We start from the raw sequence: 21,745 nt of genomic DNA on the forward strand, positions 1-21,745 counted from the left end.
GAATGAGTCTGAGTTTTGTCCAGACATCTATGGATATAATGAGCTGTAAAATGAAACCACAGGTCTGAGAGATTCCCCAGAAGAATTCAAACAGGAGAGAGAGAGGGTTAGTAGGGTGATCAAATGAATGAAGAATAAGGAAGATGAGATGGAGAGGGCCCAGCTTGCCTAGTGATGCAAAAGAAAGAAGACAGGATTTCTGCTGGGGTAAAATGCAAATATTAAAACTGCTAAAATAGACAGCATGAGTGCAATATATCTATTGGATGTAGGAAGTCACAAGCTGGAAAGGCTTCCAAAATAAGTAGGGCAAATGCTAATTACTTCTGAGATGGAACAAGGTCTGCTTATGAAAGGGTGATGTAATGCACTTGCTGATAAAAGCAATGATCAGAATTTAATGACCCAGGAGTCTTTTACATTCAGCATCAACTGCTGTGATGCTGTCATCTAACAAGCCCAAAGTTCTTCAAAAAACACACACTGTATCAAAAATAAGTCTGTGAATGGAAGGCATAGCCTGAGAACTGTTTGGGGCTTGGTTTGACCTGTATAAGTCAGTGGCATTAATGGGGCTCAGAGAAGGCAGAAGGTGAAAGGGACCTTATTACTGGTACACTTTGACTTCTGCATGGCATTTTGCTCTGGTGCTTGGACCAGTCCTAGTAAGGTCTATTCTACTAAAAGGCTTGGGTATATTTTGGTATTTATCTTCAAACCTGGCAGATCAAACTCAGGTTCTCAAAATGTCCATGTTCTCTGTTAAAGTATTAGAAGACCCTAGTACAGGTGGAGAGACACTTTGTAGGAAGGGAAGTGCTAATCAGCAGCTAAAAACCTGAAATTTCTATATATTCAGTCACTGTACAGCTGAAAGAAAAAAATTAAGTTAAAAAAAATGGTCACAATTTGGCATTGCTAGCAACATCTGCAGAAGAAAGGATTCTGAAAAGACTCTGCATGCCTACAGGCATTCAAGCTAGCTTCTGTCCTGTTTCTGCTTAGACATTATGCTTTACTCAAAAAAAAATTAAGCATTTAATCCAGCATTCAGCTTTGAGTTCTTCTCAGACAAGAAATTCTTTTGGTTGTAGAAAAAAAAAAAAAAGCATCATTGATTCTATGTTGTGTTGCTGATCTTTTGCAGGAGAAGGTATGTCAAAGATAAATGATAGTCAGTGGAGTCAGAACAGAAGATAACAAATTTTAGCAATCTTCAGCTGATAGAATAATCCACAAAGTCACTCTGCATGACACTGCCCAAAGCTGCTCCTGCTTTGGGACTCTCCCAAACAATCATGGTTCAAGAAAGAACATCTAAGGCTAGCAAAGATCTAGTTTATTTTTACATATGTTTCATAAAATAAGTCTTTGCTCTTTAACATATTTTATGCATTTTCTGTAAGGAAGAGAAAAGTCAATAACATGCCAGCTGTTTCTCCTGCTTGACAACTTGAATCCAAATAATTTTTTTTTAATTTTTTATTTTATTTTATTTATTTTTTAGAATTTTCATCTTCAGACTAGGTCGGGAAAGCTTTGCAAGGAAAATTCATGTTTTCACTCCTTTTTAATTTGTACCCTTACTTAACAAAAGAAACTCATGTAAGACTAGAAAAAATGTTTTACGTTTGTTTATGGCAAAATATTCCCTGTTCATTTTGTATGAAGATCTTCCTATAAGCAAGACTTGTGCTCAGTTACAATTAGCTTAGATGATGTAGGACTGTGAGAAAAAACATGGAAAAGCATTTGCATCAGTGAAGAGTCACTAAATATTTGTGTTCAAACTAGCTTGTGCACAAGGATGGCACCATCCTGTGAATACCTGTGCAGAAAATCATTCACAAGTTGGCAAAAGCAATCGATTGAATAGTTAAAAAAAGTTTAGACAGTTCATTAAAAGAGAGAAGATGGTATTTTATATAAAATGTACAATGCAAATACATTAGCAAATGAAAATAAAGGCATTATAATGTGATCAGCATTACTATAAAACTGTCAAGTACGGAGGTTGGATGTCCCAGAAATTACTATGGGCTACATTTTCCATAGGTTCCTGTTTAATGTCAGAGTAATAATCCCAGTAGTATTACGATTTAATTTGCTCTAACAGTATGGAATGCTGTGCTTTTTCCTCATGATTCCCGTGGAAATTATGACAAAACAAAATTATGAAGCTTTCTTATTCCACAGATAGGTCTTCAATGAAATGATGATAGGAAGCTTTTTGGAGGTGAAAAATATTCAGTTACAGTCCTGAATGAATTTCCTGCTGAAGTAACTTAAAACTTGTTTAGGTTATCATGAAAAGCGATGTGAAACCTTTTATGCCTTCATAGCTCTCAATGTAATTCCATTAAAATATACATTCCAAGTTGTTTTGTAGTTGTCAGTGAACATTTACTGTTTTTAAATTATTTTTGGATTTTAATGAAGTGTCATTCATAGTTCATTAATACGGTATATACATGTATTTAAGCATCTTAAACCTCAAACATTTTCTCTTTGAAATTAATAGCTAAAATTGCCATTTTCAACATACACATTACTTTTTTAAGGACAGACTTCAGTTAAGGTAATTCATATGCTTTTGATTTGACATATAACTTAATTTCTGTAACAGTTTCTTTTTAATAAAAATGGACTGCAATTATCTGTAAAGAGGCACATAACTGTAGACATTGTCAATGATATTAAAGAATGACATCAATAAAAATGTGCTGGATTCTGACAACTGGAGAATTGAGTCCTACCATGCACATATGAAAGGAGGTTTAGCTTTATGCAGTCATTTTAGTAATTTTCATTCCCAGTCCTTGGGGTAAGGGGATGCTTCCAACCAGGACTCCTTATTTTCAGATATCATATGTGCAACCCAATATGTCACCCATCTGGCATTCAGCATTTGGCACGCATCTGTATTCCCACTGTTCTCAGTTCACTTTTGAGCTGGCACTTTTTCCAACAAAGTAACAAAATCTATAATGCAACTCCAAGCAGAATGCTCATGTAATACGAATTGCCTGGAAAAGGTGGATGAGAATGGTGGGGATGCATAGATATGTAGAAATTAGAAATCCAGAGATGAAAATAAATACATTTCTTTTCTCTTTAGTTGGTCCCAAAAGATAAAAATGAGCCAACTAGCTTGAAACCCCAAAAGATTAATTCTTCCTGCAACTTCATTCCATTCTAAGCATTTTTCCTGACATGTCAGAGTCATTTCCTTCCTCTGTTCCCATCCCAAAAGTCTCTTAGTCAAATATGATTTTGCTATTATTACTACTTGTATTACAGGAGGACTAAGGCACAGCTCATGACCTTCATATAATGCCAATGTCAGTAAAGCACTGAGGATCAATGTTAGATTCTGTCTTCTGGGACTGAGTCTACTGAGTCTAGAAATAGAAATAGATAAGCAAAGCATAATTCTTTGTTTCAGGGCTTCTGGTTTAGGATTTACCTTTTTTTTTTTTTTTTTTTTTTTTTTTTTTTCCCTCCTCGACAAGCTACTACTGTTGTTACTCATTTGTCTTCTTCTGTATATGGTTATTTTCTATATGGGTACAGTTGTTGCTGTTTTGGGGTCACAAAGGAATTTTCCCCCACATCTACGGACTGCTGAAGGCTATCGTAGCACTTAAATTCCCTCCTAATGCCAAGACCAAGAATGATGGCATTGTCATTAGCCTCTCCTGTTCTGTCTCTGTGGCATACTGTACTTTTCCCAGAGTCTACCTTCAGTCTGCTAAAGCTCTTCAATGTGTACCATGGAATTAAGATATGTTTTGTGGGGTTTGGAATGCACCCACTATGAAATAAATGTTCAGTTAATGTTGTAGCCAAATTGGGCAAATAAGAACTGAAACTCAAGAGTACAATGGATCATAAAATCAGTAATTTAATACATGTAACAAAATGCTAAGCACTAAAAAAGTACAACATAATTTGGGGGACTGATATGTAGGTCAGTAAAATACCCCAGAAATGCACTGTATTTAGATCTAAATCATAAATGTAGTTAGCTAAGGTATTTCAAACAATAGAACAGGAAGTTTGTACAAAAAACAGAACTATACCACAATAATTCATTAGTAAGAAGACTTTAGTGATAGTGGGGATGAACTAAATATAACAACATAAAAGAGCATGAAAGAGAAATACAGTGATATTTATGGATGCGTGTTGAGAAATGCAAAGCAAATGTAAGAAGCTGTATTTGCTCCTGACTGAGAGTTATAGAGGAAACTGGGTCACTACAATAGACATACACTGAAATCATGGTATTTCATTTAATTTGGATTAAAAAAAAAAAAAAAAAAAAAAAAAAAAAAAAAGGAACAGAAAGGACATTTCTGACAAGAATAATAATTTAACTTTGTAATGTATTCTATTCTTAACTCCATAGATACTTGGAAAAAAAATGAGTTTGTTTTTGAGAAAGCTGCTTTGATAAAGCATAGCCCTGAGAGAACTCTGACTTACAAGTGACATTGTGGAATTGTTTTATCATATGGTCCTCAACATAACTGAACCTTCACTAGTAGCTGTGTGTCTGAATACAGACAAGATTTTCATTTTGAAGACGCATGTCTTGAATCATTCTCTAAAATGCATTTTACTTTCTTTTCTAGAAAGAACAAATTTAAAAAAACAGCTTCTCTTTAGCGAACATGAGAACAAGGCAATTCTGGGAAATACAGCCTTCAATTGTGGCAAACAGAAGCTGATTTCAGAGGCAGAATTGAAAAATTAGACTAAATTTCCTTGATGAAATAGCAATATACCACAACTATTTTGTAGATCTCATCCCTATAAAGACATGGTAAATTCCTAATATTTCTGCAGGACCTGAAGAAGAACTGTGATTTAGAAAGTGTTTTGCTGATTCACACTAGCTAAGAATCTGCTCCCGCAAGTCTACACACCGATTCACAAACTTCAGAATATATCACTGCATTAGGAACCTAGTTAAATATCTATTCAGAAAAGAAATAGAAATAGCTACAAACCAAGCAGTGCTTTCTTCTTGCTCACAAAGAAATGATATTCTCAGCGAATCTTTAAAACAGTTACAGTCCATTTTTCTTCAGAAATTGGTAACAGGAACATCTTACTTTTAAAAAGAATTCATAAAAATCACAAGCAAAGCTCCCTTGAGTTCCACACTGTTCTCATTAATAAATATAGAAAAAAAGCAAATGAAAACCAAGACACCATTATATTTTATGTGAACGTATCAGGGATATTAAAATGTAAGGAAATGAACTGCACTCACTTTTGATGTGATTCACAAAGCTACGAAGAGAAACTTACATGTATAGAAATTAGGAGTAAAGACAGAATTCAGTCCAAGACAGTTCACTCAACGAGACACAAACACACGCACCAGTCAGTCCCAGTGAATGTACTGAACATGCTGCCAAGTGAAGGCAGAATTGTGCTGCACAGCAAGCCAGATGTTCTCTGAGACAAGATGGGGACACCAGGAACACAGTGAAGAGACCAGGGTTAGAGCTATTTAACAAAGCCTCCTTTAAGTGCCAGAAGTGTTGTTTTTTTTTTTTTTTTTTTTTTTTTTTTTAGCTGCCATTTAATATTTGTCAGACTTTAGCAGTGGAATATGTTCAATTTGCTATTTAAAGTATTTTTATCAGGATGTAACTCTAAGCAGACGATTTGAAAAATAGATGTATTCAGGAAGAAATTTCCTCTTGAAATTTATCACAGCTTCTTCCTTCCTTAGCCTAAGGTCTGTTTCTCACTAACTTATGGCACCGTACCAATTTCTAAAGAACACATGCTAAGGTTAAAGGTTTCTGTCAAATCAGTTCCACATCAGATACCATGATGTCATATGTTAAGATATCTCCAGGATTTATCTTAGCATTACATAATTTTGTATAAAGAAAGAGGCCAATCAATGCCACTGGGTACATCACTTTGCATAGTTGAATGAACAGAAAAAAAAGAATAGTACTGGAGAAAAGGCTTGCTACCACAAGGGGTTCACATTCATTAAATTAAATTAAAATTTAGTCAAAACTATAATAATAGTTTTGAATATGAATTATTATTTCACACGTGTATTTAGACCTTATAATGTACTTGATTTAAAGCAATTGCTAGGATGTTGTTGGAGGCAAAATTATTAATATTCACTGAGCAGCCACTAAAAAAATAAACAACAGAAAGAATGATCTCTGCTTTGGGCATGTGCTTGACTTAACACACATTGACTTGCTTTTGTAGCTAAGAAAATGCTGGCTCTGTTTGAAATTCTTCCTTCTGCTTTGGCATATATAAATGTGGATTCTCTTCTGCTTTAAAAGTAGAGAATCTATGTTGCCACTTTCTTATATTAAAGCATTCATACAAATTTCTCTTTTTCCCAGCCACCTGGTTTAGCAAAACTTTTGGAGATTTAATTTCTAATTTCTCTAGATGTTGGAGGATAGAATCAGAGTTGGTTGAAATAAAGGTGAAAATTAAGAAAAGGAAAGAGTGGGGATATATAAAGTGAATAAGATATAGACATGTGATCGTACAAAATGTATTTCCCTAGGAAACAATGCTAAATATGTCCATGTGGGTCTTATCACACAGGTTATTACCCTAGATGAAAGCAGACACTAACCCAGTCCAGCAGTTAGTATATTCCCTACATAAATATCATACACTGAAATTTATTGATATGGGTATATGAACATATGTGGAATATGTGCACTGGAACAATACTGAAGTTGCTTCCTCTACTTGTTTCCACTCTTGCAGAGTGTTTGGTGCTGCTATACTGCTGACATCCTCCCTCAACATGCTAATACCATCTGCAGCCAGGGTGCATTACGGGTGTGTCATCTTTGTTAGGATCTTGCAGGGCCTTGTAGAGGTATGGAAAAATCGTAACATAACCAGTAAAAGTGATGCATGTTTATTAGCTTTTAAGCAGAAACTGTCACTTTTTTTTGATAAAAAATAAAAATTGTTTTTAATTTACTCCTGATTTTTAGTGTAATGGGTTACACTGTAAGAATTATAGATTTTCTTTCACCTATGAAATTATGTAGTGAAGTTTTCCCTTGCTGAGAAGTGAGTAATATAAACATTTAATAGTGCAGTTCTACTGAAATCCTGTCTAACGCAGGGCTTACATTGGTGTTATTCTCAACAGTTATTTGCTGTCCAGTATCACAGACTAAATCTATAATAATGAATTAAGCTTCTCTCACAGCTTCCCTGGCCATGCGAATGAATGAGAGGTTTACAGTGACTGAGGAGATAAAAATATTGAGCCTGCCTTCTAGATATGTTTTTTTCAGATTTTAGACATGTGATCACTGCTCCTTTCTTCCCAAGCACCATGCACTTCTGTTGCGTGACCTGAATTTATTTCATGCACTTTATTATTTACAAAGGCTCAAAAAGAAGGCGTAGAAAGTTAGGTAACTGGCAATTAAGTTCTTGAAATATACATGTGTAAACATAGATCCACTCCTGAAGAGTGCTTTGCATGGACACAGGTGTGCATGACCACAAAGAGGAGAGGAATAGAAGCAAGTGGTTAATTACAAAATAAAATAGCTCTTTCATCACTCATTTCTGTGATACTGTTTTAAGGGATGGGAAATATAAAACATCTCAAGCAGTGCTCTCTGAAGAAGGTTTACAATAAATCATGGCAATCTTAAAATTACATCATATTATTCGGGGGGGAAGTTAATAAAGTTAACAAAAAAAAAAAACGTGAAATGAACATTAAATTGGTTATAAAACCTCTTTGAATACAAAACAATGTATTTTACAAGCTTTTTGTGTATTCAGAGGGATAATCACAACATTTGCAAGAAGCTATTCATTTTTTGTACTTTTTGCAAAGGAAATAAAACATCAAATTAAGAGAAAAATGGCTACATATAACTATGCATACATCATAACAATTCTTATACTTGAATTTTGTGAAAAAGTACAGCACATTTCATATTAGATTTTCTAAAATTTCAGCACTGCAAGAGAGACCCAACCTAAAATGTAACTGGTTTAAAATCAAACCAACTGAGATCATCCAGTTCTTTGCTTAAGTGCTCAAAAAGGTTCATTAAAGACTAAGATATAAGATTATATTTTATTTATAGATTTATTTATTTATAGATTATATAAGATTATATATTTAAGCTCTTATTGATCTTATTTTATATTTTTAGAGTAATGGAAAAGGAAACTGTATTTCCTAAATTATATTTGAACTGCTAGAAGGTCATCAAAAAATGTTAGAAGGCCACCAAAACTGTGGGTTGCAGAAAAGAGCCCAGCAGTAGAAAGATCCTGAAGGATCCATGTTTTCATCCCTCCTTTGACTCTGATACTTGTGCATTAAGATTCCTTCTTTTTAATTCTTCACTGTTCTCTCCTGGAAGGAGGAAGGCAGAGCAAAAGGGAATAATCATGTTTTGTATCTGCTCTGTAAAGCTTCTGAAATGATTGGGAGTGATGAAAAAAACTCAGTCAAACTTCACCAGACTGATTTACCAGAAATTGAAGTTTTTCTATGGCTGTGCTCAGACTTTGCTATAAAAATATAAAGTGTTCTCAGCTTCCTGTTTGTAGCAGTGTTAAAACAGAAATTCATGCACAATGACCTGACCAACTGCTCAGCATTAGCTGACCTGTGGCACACTCGTTCCCCAGGGAGTCACCTACCCTGCCTGCCACGGCATCTGGAGCAAGTGGGCCCCCCCATTAGAGAGAAGTAGGTTAGCAACCACTTCCTTTTGTGGTAAGTAAATTTCCATTTAGGTCTTTCATTCCTTTGTAATATAAAAGCATTTTGAGATTGAATTTTTCTCTTTTTTTTTTCAACTACACACACCTTGTTTTGCAGGTTCCTATGCAGGAGCTGTTATTGCAATGCCTTTAGCTGGGATCCTAGTGCAATATACGGGGTGGTCTTCGGTGTTCTATGTGTATGGTATGCACTTCTGCTCATCTCACTCCAATATCACATCACCTTAATCTACACCATCTAAACACGTAAAAGCTACAGTTAAGAGTGTCCCCCCACCAAAAACAAACAAACAAACAATTGTTTCCATACAGTCTTGAGAAATAGAAAATAAAAGAACAGAATTTAAAGGAAATGAATATTATTAAACAAGAATGGTGAAACCTTCATCACTTCTAGTGCAAGCAGTGCAACCTGCTATCTGAATCCATAGAATCCCATTATCAGAGGTAACATCTCTCTCTCATTTTACAACTGTAAGTTAAGAGTACCTCTCCTGAATAAAATGTCTTGATTTTTATCTGAATAGCTACATAACTTTATTCACACTAGTTGTGTGAATACACTGCTGGAAGAAAAATGTCCCAAAGGCCCAAAGGCAAATTTTACACATTTTGTAATGTAAAATTGATGTGAATCAAGGGGAACCCTTTCAGAAACTTAATAAACTACTCAAGAATCCTGTTGTTATGTTGAAAACAGCACCACAATCTTGTGTTTTGCAGGTAAAAAAATTAGTGCAGTAATCAAACAACAATGGCTTAAAGCAGAATGGATCATTTACAACTTGGTAAAATGAAATGGGAGCTGTTTCATTGCACTGCATTGTAGAAATTGATGTTGAATATCAGTGACCCTTCACTTAGAGTGAAGGCACTCTGTAAATGGAACCAAGACTTCATGGTGGTACAGCTCTGCATGTATTCTGCACAAATATTGTTTGCAGGATCTGGCTCTCAGTAACAACATTTGCCATTTAAATTGATTACAATTATCTACGTGTTTTTTTTTTTTTTCTTCTTTTTTTTTTTTTTCTTGCTTGCTCCTTTACTGTGCATTTTTTTTTAAAGTTTTTATTTCCATTCCAAAGGGAGCTTTGGTATAGTCTGGTATATGTTCTGGCTTTTGGTTTCATATGAGAGCCCTGCAAAGCATCCTACGATCACAGATGAAGAAAGAAGATACATAGAAGAAAGCATTGGAGAGAGTGCCAACCTCCTAGGTGCAATGGAAGTAAGAATATTACTCATACAATTATTTCCTATGAGATAGGAACAATGAAAATAACAAGCAAAAAAAAAAAAAAAAAAAAAAAAGAAACAAAAATGAACAAAAAATCCAATGTGCTACTTCTTTAAGACAGAAAAGCACATTTTGAACAATTTAACTTTTTTTTTCGGGTGGCGACAGGGGGAGATCTGAAATATGCTGATGGGTGGATATTGCTTCCTTGTGAAGAGAATACAGGTTTCAGAGGATCGCTCATAGAATTTATGCCTGGTCTTTCTCTCTTCCTACTCCAAAATATACAAAAGAGCTAGAGGTAAATCTAGAACTACATCTGTAATTGCAGATTTATTGAGACTTTTATACTACCCTGAGTTCAAATGGTTCATTTCCTTCCTATTTATCCCTTCTGAAGTGTTTTCATCTTCCTAGAAGTAAACTAGAGGAATAGCAGTACTTGGTGTTTACCGAGGTCCTCAGAACACCACAAAAACCAAACCTTTTCTACTGTACGTGTCATTCGCAAGAAAGACTGTAAGCTGCATTAGAGCATGCTAGTAGAGCCATAAGTACATCCCCCATTACAGTGCTGGAAGCATGCTATCAAGCCGCAGGAATATACCTCCATCCTCTTAGTCAAAACCTTTGATCCAGATTGAATAGGGAACTGGAAATATTACAGTCTTTTCTTTTTCTTGATAGCTGACATTTTTAAGTGTTCTTGAAGTAGTTTCTGGGTTGATAGTTAATAGGATTCAACAGTGGTCCCATTTGTACACCCATAAATGCTTTTGAAAATCTTATGTGAAACAAGTTATTCCAGTGAATGTTGGTGTAATTTTAGCAGGCCTTGGATATTTCTGTTTATTTTTTATTCTTGCTTTTAATTAAACATTTCTGGAAGTGATTAGTTTGTGTCATTAGTTGCTTCTAAAATACATAAACTGAAATTCTTTCTCAGCTTTCAACTGAGTGCAATTTGATAGGCATACAAAGTGTGGCATATATTTATCTACCGGGCCAGACTTCTTTGAATAAAAACCACTATTCAAGCAGTTTTCAGACACTCATCAGGGTCTGGATCCTGCACTTGTATCAACACAGATGGGCAGAACCCTGGGCTCACAGAGAGGTGCTGGGACTCAGCAGGATTGTAGTTCTGCCCATCTGTCATCTTTTCTCATTACCCAATTCATTTAAACATATAATAAAACAAAGCAAAAATACATTGACCAAACAGCTTCTGAGACCTGGTAAAAAAAAAAAAATATATATATATATCAGAATTCTGGGATTAAGATCTAGATGCTAAAATACATCCTTAAAATAAATGTGGATGAAATTCTGTACCGACAGTGTAAAACTGACTGCTGACTGCTGCAGCAACATTCTCTTTTAGAGACATAATTTTGTACTTTGTATCTTCATGTTACATGACTGATCTAACAGCACTTGTACATTTGTTTTGTGATATAGCTAAGTATCACTGAATTTCTCCACTTGTGTATTTCATAGTATTTTTTCCTCACTTATGTTTTTATATTATTTATGTGGATGCATGTAATTTAAGACAATTAAAGTCACTAGAATTCAATGAGTACATAAAGTCATGTGTATATGAACTTGTTGGAGTATAGGTAAAAATAACAAAGAGGAAAAGGGAGGATAGATATTTGGTAATGATCAAAATGCTGACTGGATCCCCTTTTTATATTTCAGAAATACAAAACTCCTTGGAGAAAATTTTTTACATCTATGCCAGTCTATGCAATAATTGTTGCAAACTTCTGTAGGAGCTGGACTTTTTACTTGCTGCTTATTAGTCAGCCTGCTTACTTTGAGGAAGTGTTTGGATTTGAAATAAGCAAGGTATGTAAGAATAATGTAAAAAAAAAAAAATTTATCGTAGCTAAGCAAATATCTGAGCAATATTTGTACTATTTATTGGGAAATGGAAAGGTAAGTGTTCTGCATCTTTACCACAGGCTTATAGGTCTCAAAAATGATCGCTCCAAGTTACTGTTCCCCTTACCAGCAGCTATGAGTGAATAACAGCAATGGCAAAGTACTGGATAGCGGAAGGTGAAGGCAGGATGGTGTTATTTAGAACCAACCCCCCCCCCCCCCTTGGGTCCTTACCCTTGCAATAAGCCCTTCAGTTGGGTTCTTGCAGCCAGATCAGGCAAGGTGTTCAAAGGTATAGAAAGACCCGGTGCACTTCTGTCTCTGACACTCCAGGGTTTGCAAGAAAGCTGTACAGAAATCTGTCCAAGTGCTTATGGTCTTCCAAGTGCACTTTGCAAAGCAGGGCCACTTAGTTTTAGGAAGGACAATGCACTCTATCACTGTTCAATGTCTCCCTTTAATGTGGTGAGAGCCACACCTGTGGTTTTTTTGTTTGTTTGTTTTTGTTTTTAATTAAGAGAAATAGATGATGCCAAATATGAGACCTAAACATGGTGCAATGTTCCCCATAATTCATATGCATTTTCAGTCAGCCCCTTCCTATGAATATGGACACATGCAAGCAAGCCTCAGAGGATACAGTAAGCTTTCTGCAAATGCTGATTTCCCTCTTCTGAAAGAGATGGTGGCTTGTGCTTTTGAGACACCCATATTCTTTTCATAGTCTTCTAGGAGGTATTGAGCCATGCTAAATTGTGATATGAGTGACAATTATAGCATTCTAGTAGCTACCAAAATGTTGCAGCAATACGGGGTATTGTCAAAATTATGTAATGCCATCCTGCATTTAAAGATGGGCTACAGATACAAAATTAATTTCTGGAAATCCAGCTCTCAGAGCTAAGTGTATGAGCCCATTCTAGCATGTTAAAACACACAAACAAAAACAAAAATCAATCAATCAAACAAAACCCAACACCTTTAAAATGAGGCTCAAATTTGGTAATATCCCATCTTCAAAAACCAGAGTTGGACTGAACAGGTGTGCTGATTTAAGACCATTTTCTATATATAGCATAGCACCTGAGCATCAAAACCAAAGTGTAAATGATTCATAATTCCATTATGATGGGCAGTAAAATTTCAATTTCAGTATATTAATATTAATATTTCAGTCCAAAATTGTTACATTCTTATGTTTAATGATAAACATAACTTGATCTGCTATGCATGCAGTAAGAATGGTCACATGCTATCAATCTGGTCATTTTGTTCCACGAGATTTTTCTTAGAGTGTATTCAAAGAAATATGGAGCTTTGTAAATAACAGCAGCAAAGCCAATTTTCATCTTTCCATCTGCTGTGGACATGGATGCTGATAAATGAACAGTTATCATTTGCTCGGGAACACCCCACAGCAGCTAATTGCAATGCCATAGTTGCCTTGTAGTTATTATTTGGTTTACTGGGGGAAACACCTATTAAGATGAAGCTAGCTACCACCACACAGCCACCACGTATGTAAACTGCACTGAGATACACTATGTCACCACTTCAGTGGGAAAGCAAAGACCAGTTGTACTCTCTGTGTTCTCGTGAAGTCTGTCTGCTCTGCACACTGACGTAACTCAAGTCAGCCATCGGGCCTGACTGACACACTGTTCAGAAAGGAAACACGCAAAAGCCCTGGGTGTAAGCACATTTCCAGATATAGGCAGTAATCAGAATTCACCAGCAGAACAAAATGTCACGCCTCCAGAAGCAAACCATCTGCAAGGCAGTTCTGTTGACAGGAGATAGCAGGTGGCAGCTCGAGCTAGGCACTGCTTGGAAGGAATGGTCCTCAAATATATTCTTACAGCTTGGGACAGTCATCGCAGAATTGCTGTGTCTTAATTTGCTAATAAGCATAGCATTTTGTATATTGCCAATGGATATTTAGTGTATTATCATTTGCTATATACAGAATTTCTCAGACATGTCCTGTGCTCGTGTGGAATTTGCAGCTTATGGGCTGCTCAGAAATCAAAGGCAAACGGGCACTGCATGTGTGAGGGTGATCTACAGGGAATCTTTTGCAGACCTCACACGTCTGGACGTGTTAGATTTGCTGGGCAATTGCTGTGCCAAACCCATCACCAACAGAAATGTAGCAATTCAGCGAGACACATTTGGTCATAAATTTCCTGAAAAGGGAGGGCAGACAAGCTATAAGTTAGGGAAAAAATAAATAAAGCTATTAGTTTAAATCTAAACTATGAAAACAATCTATAACAATATAATCTATAATGAAGTGTCATGGCACCAAAGATTCTTAAAAAGTCCGACTGCCTTTTGGAAAATACAGAGGCAACATAAAATCAACAGTTTTATTCACTTCATAAACCAAGTCAAGATTCTTAGTTTGAACACATTGTCTGAAATTGAAGAGAAACAATTAGGTAATTGCTGAATGCTTCTGAAAATGAAAAATTGGTATTTTCTTGCAGTTTTTACTCTGCTATTTCCTATTATTATTTTAGGTGGGTATCTTATCAGCTGTGCCGCATTTAGTGATGACAATTATTGTTCCCATTGGGGGACAAATTGCAGACTTTTTAAGAAGCAAACAGATTCTTTCAACCACTACTGTGAGAAAGATAATGAACTGCGGAGGTAAGCTTTCCTATTTGATTAGAAAAGTTTCTTGTACAGATGTAATATCTATAAAGTAGACTGTATACAGTAAACAAACTGCATGGTTTTATGTACATATGACATAATCCTTTGTATAGTTTTTGTGTGTTACAGACGTGGTTACTAAATAAAAACAAACACATTTGTTTCTCTATTTAATTTCAAAACAGATTTTTGATACTTAAAAAAGCATTTTGACTGTTAAAGGGGTAGATGAGCTCTTTTGGGGTAATTTGCTTACAAGCAGCTTCTTAAAGTGTCTTAGCTCCTCATTTGGACACCCTCTGACAATGAGCTGGGATCACCCATCTGACTTCTCAGAGGTTAACCTTACGAGAGCTGAATTGTGCCTCTGATGAGAACTTAAACATTCATAAGCAGGTTGAGTGCTCCCATTAGTGCCAACCCAATTACGGTATTTGATTTGAGCTTAAAACTGGCAGGAAGCAATGATAAGCAAACAAACAACAAAATATGGATTACCTGACATAGCAAGAACATGTGTCTTTTAGGGAGGAAAGAAATGCCTGATTATATTGCACTCTGGGGTAACGTTTTGCCTCTGTCTTCCTTTGAAATATTGTGATATCCTAAAGTCTGCAATATTTGAGGAGGAATTAAATCTGATGCCTGGTTTTCTTTACAATTTCTCAAGGTTTTGGTATGGAAGCAACTCTTCTTCTTGTGGTGGGATATTCTCACAGTAAAGGAGTGGCTATTTCATTTTTAGTACTTGCTGTAGGCTTTAGTGGATTCGCCATATCTGGTAAGATTATACTACTGTCATTAATTAATTAGATTATTTTAAGAAATAAAACACCTCATTTGTTTTTTTATTCATTGACAATAGTTTAAAACAAACCTCAGAATTCCAAATATTACTTATGAACATTACAAAGAAAAGACCAATATCACACCTTATAGATTGGTTATTTTTGTTCAATTACTCAATCTTTTTCATATTCAGGGCAGCAAATTGAGCTTCCTTTTCAGTGAGGTGCTAATGTACACCATCGTTTTTTCTTAAAACTAAATGTGTACCACAAATGGATTCTTACTGTATGCTGATACCTAAATATATGTCTTTGTTTAGATATAGACCTTTACCCTTTTTTCACTGTCTATTATTTAATGTTTTGTTAGTACTGTAATTTTTTTACTATATTGGGGCCTAATTATTCACAAGTTTGTTTCTGATGTTAAAATCAGTTACTCCCATTTCCTGCTGCTATCTCACCCTTTTGCCTTTGCCTTTCCCAAATGCAAGTGAGCTGGCCTTCCTTTGTTTTCCCGCTGTGATCTTAGTATCCTCTCCCATGCTGGTTCCTTATGTCTAAACCAGACTCTCTTTTCTTTTGTGCCAAACATCTAAACTCTCCTTAACCAAATCTGTCCCTAGTACCACATACCAGATCTGAAAGGTATCATGACTTTTCCATAGAACTTGATAAGTATGGTATTTTCTAACAGCTATCCATGTCTAAATGCCTGCCTTTTCTCTTTTATTTATGTTTTGATATCCAAAGATCTGGCTTCTGCTTTCACTTATTTAAGTGCTTATTTGAGGGATAATCAGTTTGGACACTTCATATAGAAGCAGATGTTTTTCCTAAGATAATTTGAATAGTTACTGCATAAATCTGAAGGGAATTAAGCTGTTGGAAATGCAAGGAAACAAATATTATAAGGATAATTAATAAATCATTTATAGATAGTCCCTTTTTTTCTCCTCTCATCTTACCACTCAAGAACAGAAGGGAACTAACTCCCTTCTGCTAGTTTGTGTGAAAGAAAAATGTGGCAACAGGAAATGAAAGTGGCACAAGCTAGAAGAAGAAATAACGTGTTATTTACACCACGAAAAGGTCATGAACAACAGTATGACAATATGAACCTTATCCCTGTCTAAATACATTCTGGGTTCTCTAAACAATCACTACTGGGATATTTTTAAAACCTCCAGTTTGGGGAACGAAATACATTTAGTATCCTTCTGTAACATTTTTTTTTTTTCAAAGACAAAAAAAAAATAGATGTTTAAGCATTGTAAAGCTTCTAGAGAAAAATAAATGCAATTAAACAGCTGAAATATGTCATATTACAATTTTCACGTGATAGCATTACTTTTCAGAACCAAAGTATTACTCTGGTTATGGTATGAACGTTTGCTGACTTTTGCTTTGCAGGATTCAATGTCAACCATTTAGACATTGCCCCAAGGTATGCCAGCATATTAATGGGGATTTCTAATGGAGTCGGGACCTTGTCTGGAATGGTATGCCCTATAATTGTTGGAGCAATGACAAAGAACAAGGTAAGTGGCAATACAGTTTTCAAATCTTCCAGTTCAATACTGTTAGCTTCAATAAAAAGACCTTTCCATAATACAACTTGCCAGAATATCTGAATTGCAGTCTGGGACCTCTAGGGGATAGCATCCTGGAACTTGCAAATTTGAAACATGCTGCACTCACTATATGCTCACAAGGTCAGTGCTTTTGTAGGCTGATGAATAGTGATTTTCAGGGTGAGACAGATGTAAGTAATTGGAAACTGGACACTTACATGTTTTAGTTTTGCTGACAATCACAACCTCAATCCCTAATTTAAGTCTCTTAGCTCAGAAGAGTTGGGTAAGCATAGGTCTGATTTAGCAACTTTCTTCTTTACAGACACGTGAAGAGTGGCAGTATGTCTTCCTCATTGCTGCTTTAGTTCATTACGGAGGTGTTATATTCTATGGCATATTTGCTTCAGGAGAGAAACAACCCTGGGCAGACCCCGAACAGACAAGTGAAGAGAAATGTGGCTTTATTCATGAAGATGAACTAGCTGAAGAGACAGGGGACATTACTCAGAATTATGTAAATTATGGTACCACCAAGTCCTATGGTGCTACAACCCAGGTCAACGGTGGCTGGCCTAATGGTTGGGAGAAAAAAGAGGAATTTGTACAACAGGAAGTACAAGACTCATACAACTACAAGGAAGGAGATTATTCATAACAACCCTAAATACTGGGTATATTTTGTAGTGTTTGTGATTAAATTCATTGTGATTGTTTGCACACAGAACTAAAATGTGGTATAAACATGTAAACACATATCAAACAGGAAGGTCTTACTGTAAAAAAAAAATCCATTAAAGTGCAATCTGTATGAGTTGTGACATGTCATCACTTTCATTAGGTTATATTTGTTCGATAAACATTAGAGTTTTAAGGGTTTACTGGTCAAAACTATAGGGGCAATTAGATACTTACAGTATACAAGAGCTAAAACTCATAACTAAGGATTAAAGCACAACTAAGCAACCAAGTTGGCACATCTAATGCTCTTTTTAGAAAGCCAAAATTACTTGATCATTAAAAATGCACTTATATATTTGTTACACTGTATTGAAAGAGATTGTGTTAAATACACGTTTACTAAGTGCAATGTAGGAATTGTGTGTTTAGTCTAAGACAAGAGCTTTCTTAAAGGAGAAAGGCTGAGTCCTAGGCATTTACAGGGGCTTGATCCAGTTCCTTTAAGTGTAATTGTATCAAGCCTAACAGAACAAATAGGGCATATTGTATGTTTATCGTGATTACATGCTGCAGGCTACTCTGTGATGAATAATGGAATTATTTAGGAGTTTTATACTGAATGTTCGGGCACAAGTTCTTATTTCTATTCTGCACAGATTCTTATGAAATTATAGGCCTTGTCATGTTCTTCCCTGCATTTATCAACTAATAAAAAAAATGCAACATTAAGTCTGAACTTTCATGCAGACTTGTCAAATCCCTTTATCAAAAATAAGCTTTATTATTCTTTTCTTTGCAGTATATTCCAACTTTGTACTGGTGTCTTTAGAGAGAAAAAAATAACACAATATAAAGTAGAAAAAGATATAGTCTTATAGAAAATTCCAAAGAGAAATTTACTATGAGCAAGTAGCCCTATGAAAAAGGATGTATTTGTTTTGCAGAATATTTTGAAGCCAATAGAAGAAACAGAGAATAATTTAACCTTTATTCTTCCCTTAATAGCATTCATATTTTTACACATCGTGCCACAGTTATATACATAGATATAAGTTTATTGAAGATACTGTAATTATAGAAAATGTTGCTATTTTAGAAATCCCTGAAATAAATAAAAAAAATGTATTTGTCTTTCAATTAAACCTAATAATAATGGACACTGAATATAAACTCACAAACCAAAGTGGCAAATAACTAGTGTTGGGTTGAAAGAAGCCAACAAGCATCACGCTTGTCTTTTTAGCATAACTCAACGGTGACTGCAACATTAGTGTACCAAGCAATAAGTGCAATGCATTATGAAGTGCATAATCTTCTAGTCTATATATTAACCTTCATTTAGCTTGTTGTATATATTTGGGGTTGTTGGGATTAAACCAAACCGAACCAAACTGAAGTTAGCAGCACCAGACCACTTCTTAATACTCTAAAATGACAACAACGATCCATTTCTTAATTCAATCAAATGATTATTATTGTATGTAATAATCCATTCTGGATTCTTGGTCTGTTCATTGTATCGTGCTAGTGATTGGAAACCCTGCTACCGCAATATACAACTTGAGGATTGTTTCTTCTCCTTTTTCTTTTTTTTTTTTTTAATGCAAATCATACCTTGACCTTAAGAAAAAAATATTTTGCTTTGTGCCTCAAAGTGATGTAAAATGTGATCATAGCTTTTGCTGTGTTTAATGAAAAAGATGTGGACTGTGTCACTTTTGTTGCTGCAAAAAGTGTTAATAAAATGCTCTATTTATCCTTTTATATAAAAAGGACCGTTGTAGTTCCTTGTGATTTTTTTTAGATGTTCTCTAATACCAATGACTAAAATTATATTCACTGAAGAACAAATTCTGCTATCAACACAGAGACACTACCTTACACCTCAGCTAGGCATGATGCTGGATACCCAGTGCCCTGCACTGCCTGCTCTCTCCTCCACCTGCGCACAGATACACAGTGGGAGAGGCACCTGATGCCGGCTCCCATTCCTCCCCCCTAAGGATGGCTGCAGCAGGTGTGAAGGAGAAAAGAGCAGGAGGATCAGTGAGCCAGGCAATGCCACGCAACTGGGAAAAAAAGACTGCTCCATGTTAGCTGGAGGGCTGCCGTGGGTCAGCGCTCTCTGAAGCAAATGGGGGGCTAACACGGACTGCTGATTTGGAGTTTGCTTCCTCTCCTCCCCCTGCAACAAGGCTTCTTAACTGAAACATAACGTTGCTTTCTGTCCACCTTACAGAACTTGGTGAAATTCAACAAATGCTACATTAAATCTTCTAATGACATTTTCACTGTTCAGTAATTCTCCTGCACCCAGCAGAAGAATGTAGAAGCATCAACCTGCACAGAAGGCTGCAAACACCAGCTAGAGCAGAGGTGGGCCGAGTGCTTTGCACTGGTAGGCGAGTTGTCACGAGACGCAGGCCAGGTAATCCCAGCGTTACCGCTAATTGTTCAGATGGACTGCTGTGATGTTGTCATGGCAACATCCCGAAAGAGTCCAAAGTGGGATAAATAGGGGCTGCAGAAGTACTCTTGTGCTTATTGCACCAAGCGGACAGCTCAGAAAATGAAAACTAATTAACAAAATTAAAATAAATTTGTCTTAATTTTTGGTCTAATCTTACAGGCTCTCTGTCTTTTAGAATTGTCTCAACAGGTTCCTTTCATTAAGAACAGGCAATTTTTCTTCTTATTAGCTTGACACCTTTTAATTATGTCGAGCCAAGGAAAGACTTTAGTCAGGCACTACACCCTGCACTGTTCTGCCATGCACACTTCCGTGGGAACTCAACAACTGCTTTACCTAATAGAACTGAGAGGTTGAGGGCAAATTTTGATTGAAATACTCAGATTTTTTTTTTTTTTTATATATTAATGAAAGAAAGTGTTTTGCAATCCTTTTTAGAAAGTTTTCATGAAAAATATTTGTGATGTTGATCTACTTGAAGTTTAGCCACTTGGCTCTTCTGTCTTCTGAAAACGCATCCTCTCTCATGGTTTGTTTTCTTCTTCCCTTTATTTTAAATGCTACACCCCTTCTAAGATTCTCCACATTCTCTTTCTAGCTCTCTGCTTCTGCTCTGACTCTTTTACTTCCTCTATAAAGAGAAGACACAAAGACATGGAGCATGCCAGATTTTAAGGTTTTTACTTCACAGATTTCCACTCATGGAAAAATACAGGAATCAATCATCTGGAACATGACTGTGAAAGAAAGCAGGGAAATGGAGAAACTATTGTATTTCTCACAAAGGATGATTAAGTGAAGACAAGGAACAACAGTTAGGGATGGGTTAGGGAAAAGGAGAATTGAGTAGATATGATCCTTTGTCTTAACTCCTGAATTTCTTCTCAGTAAATACTCCTATGCTTCTCCTTTACTACTTCCTATTTATAGAGTAGCATTACTAAAAAATAACTCTTAAGCCTCTTCTGATCTGTGCCCTTTCTGCCCAGAGGCTTCTCTTCTACACTCAAGTTCAAAGACTAGCTCTGCAGATGCACTGCACATGTAAGAGGCAGTGTCCCTCTTTTGGAACTCTTTCTAGGTCAAATCACCCGTGTTTATCAGGGATCCATGTAAGATCAGGGTTCACAGTCACTTTTTTGTCTCATCCTGTCATTTGTTTCTGTTCTGTTCCGCTCTCTGGTACCTTGTACTTATTATGTTGAAAAAAAAAAAAAAAAAAAAAAAAAAAAAAGGGCAAAGTAATCTGTACTCACGTTTCTCACATTTTTATCAGTCAGTTATCTTCTCTAAGTGAAGAACCATAACTTAAAGGAAGGACAGAATCCTGGCTCCATTAAAATCATTAGAAAATCTGTGTTTAGATGGGTTAGAATATCACCTCAAATGTTCACCTTTATGTCCTCAAAACATTTCAGGTAGACATTATCACTTAACTAGAGACAATATTTTAAATATCTGAATCCACGTTGGTCAGATCCCTTCTGTTAACATATACTCTCTCTCACAGAGATAAAGCTATCATAAAATGCTCTTTGCTTTCAGAAGTGATCATGAAATTCAATGGACCCAATTTCATAAAAACACTTTTCTATGGGGAAAAAGAAAGCCTCAAGGTAAAGGTTGAATAACAGTGACAAAAGAATATCTGCAAATT

The 21,745-nt window shown here is 35.8% G+C and overlaps 1 protein-coding gene across 1 annotated transcript in view; it reads left to right on the forward strand.

The window, feature by feature from the left end:
* The window catches only part of SLC17A6 (solute carrier family 17 member 6), a 33,701-nt gene extending 14,308 nt beyond the window's left edge, over positions 1–19,393 (forward strand). Inside the window, exons 4-12 of the mRNA XM_032189423.1 lie at positions 6,778–6,892; positions 8,689–8,776; positions 8,882–8,968; positions 9,873–10,015; positions 11,729–11,878; positions 14,437–14,569; positions 15,246–15,356; positions 16,777–16,904; positions 17,263–19,393. Coding sequence (XP_032045314.1) covers positions 6,778–6,892; positions 8,689–8,776; positions 8,882–8,968; positions 9,873–10,015; positions 11,729–11,878; positions 14,437–14,569; positions 15,246–15,356; positions 16,777–16,904; positions 17,263–17,595 — 1,288 coding nt within the window. The 3' untranslated portion in view covers positions 17,596–19,393. The remainder of the gene's footprint in view (positions 1–6,777; positions 6,893–8,688; positions 8,777–8,881; positions 8,969–9,872; positions 10,016–11,728; positions 11,879–14,436; positions 14,570–15,245; positions 15,357–16,776; positions 16,905–17,262) is intronic.
* Positions 19,394–21,745: the final 2,352 nt, after the last annotated feature.

This window comes from Aythya fuligula, chromosome 5, assembly GCF_009819795.1.
Source record: "Aythya fuligula isolate bAytFul2 chromosome 5, bAytFul2.pri, whole genome shotgun sequence".
NCBI classification, from domain to species: Eukaryota; Metazoa; Chordata; class Aves; order Anseriformes; family Anatidae; genus Aythya; species Aythya fuligula.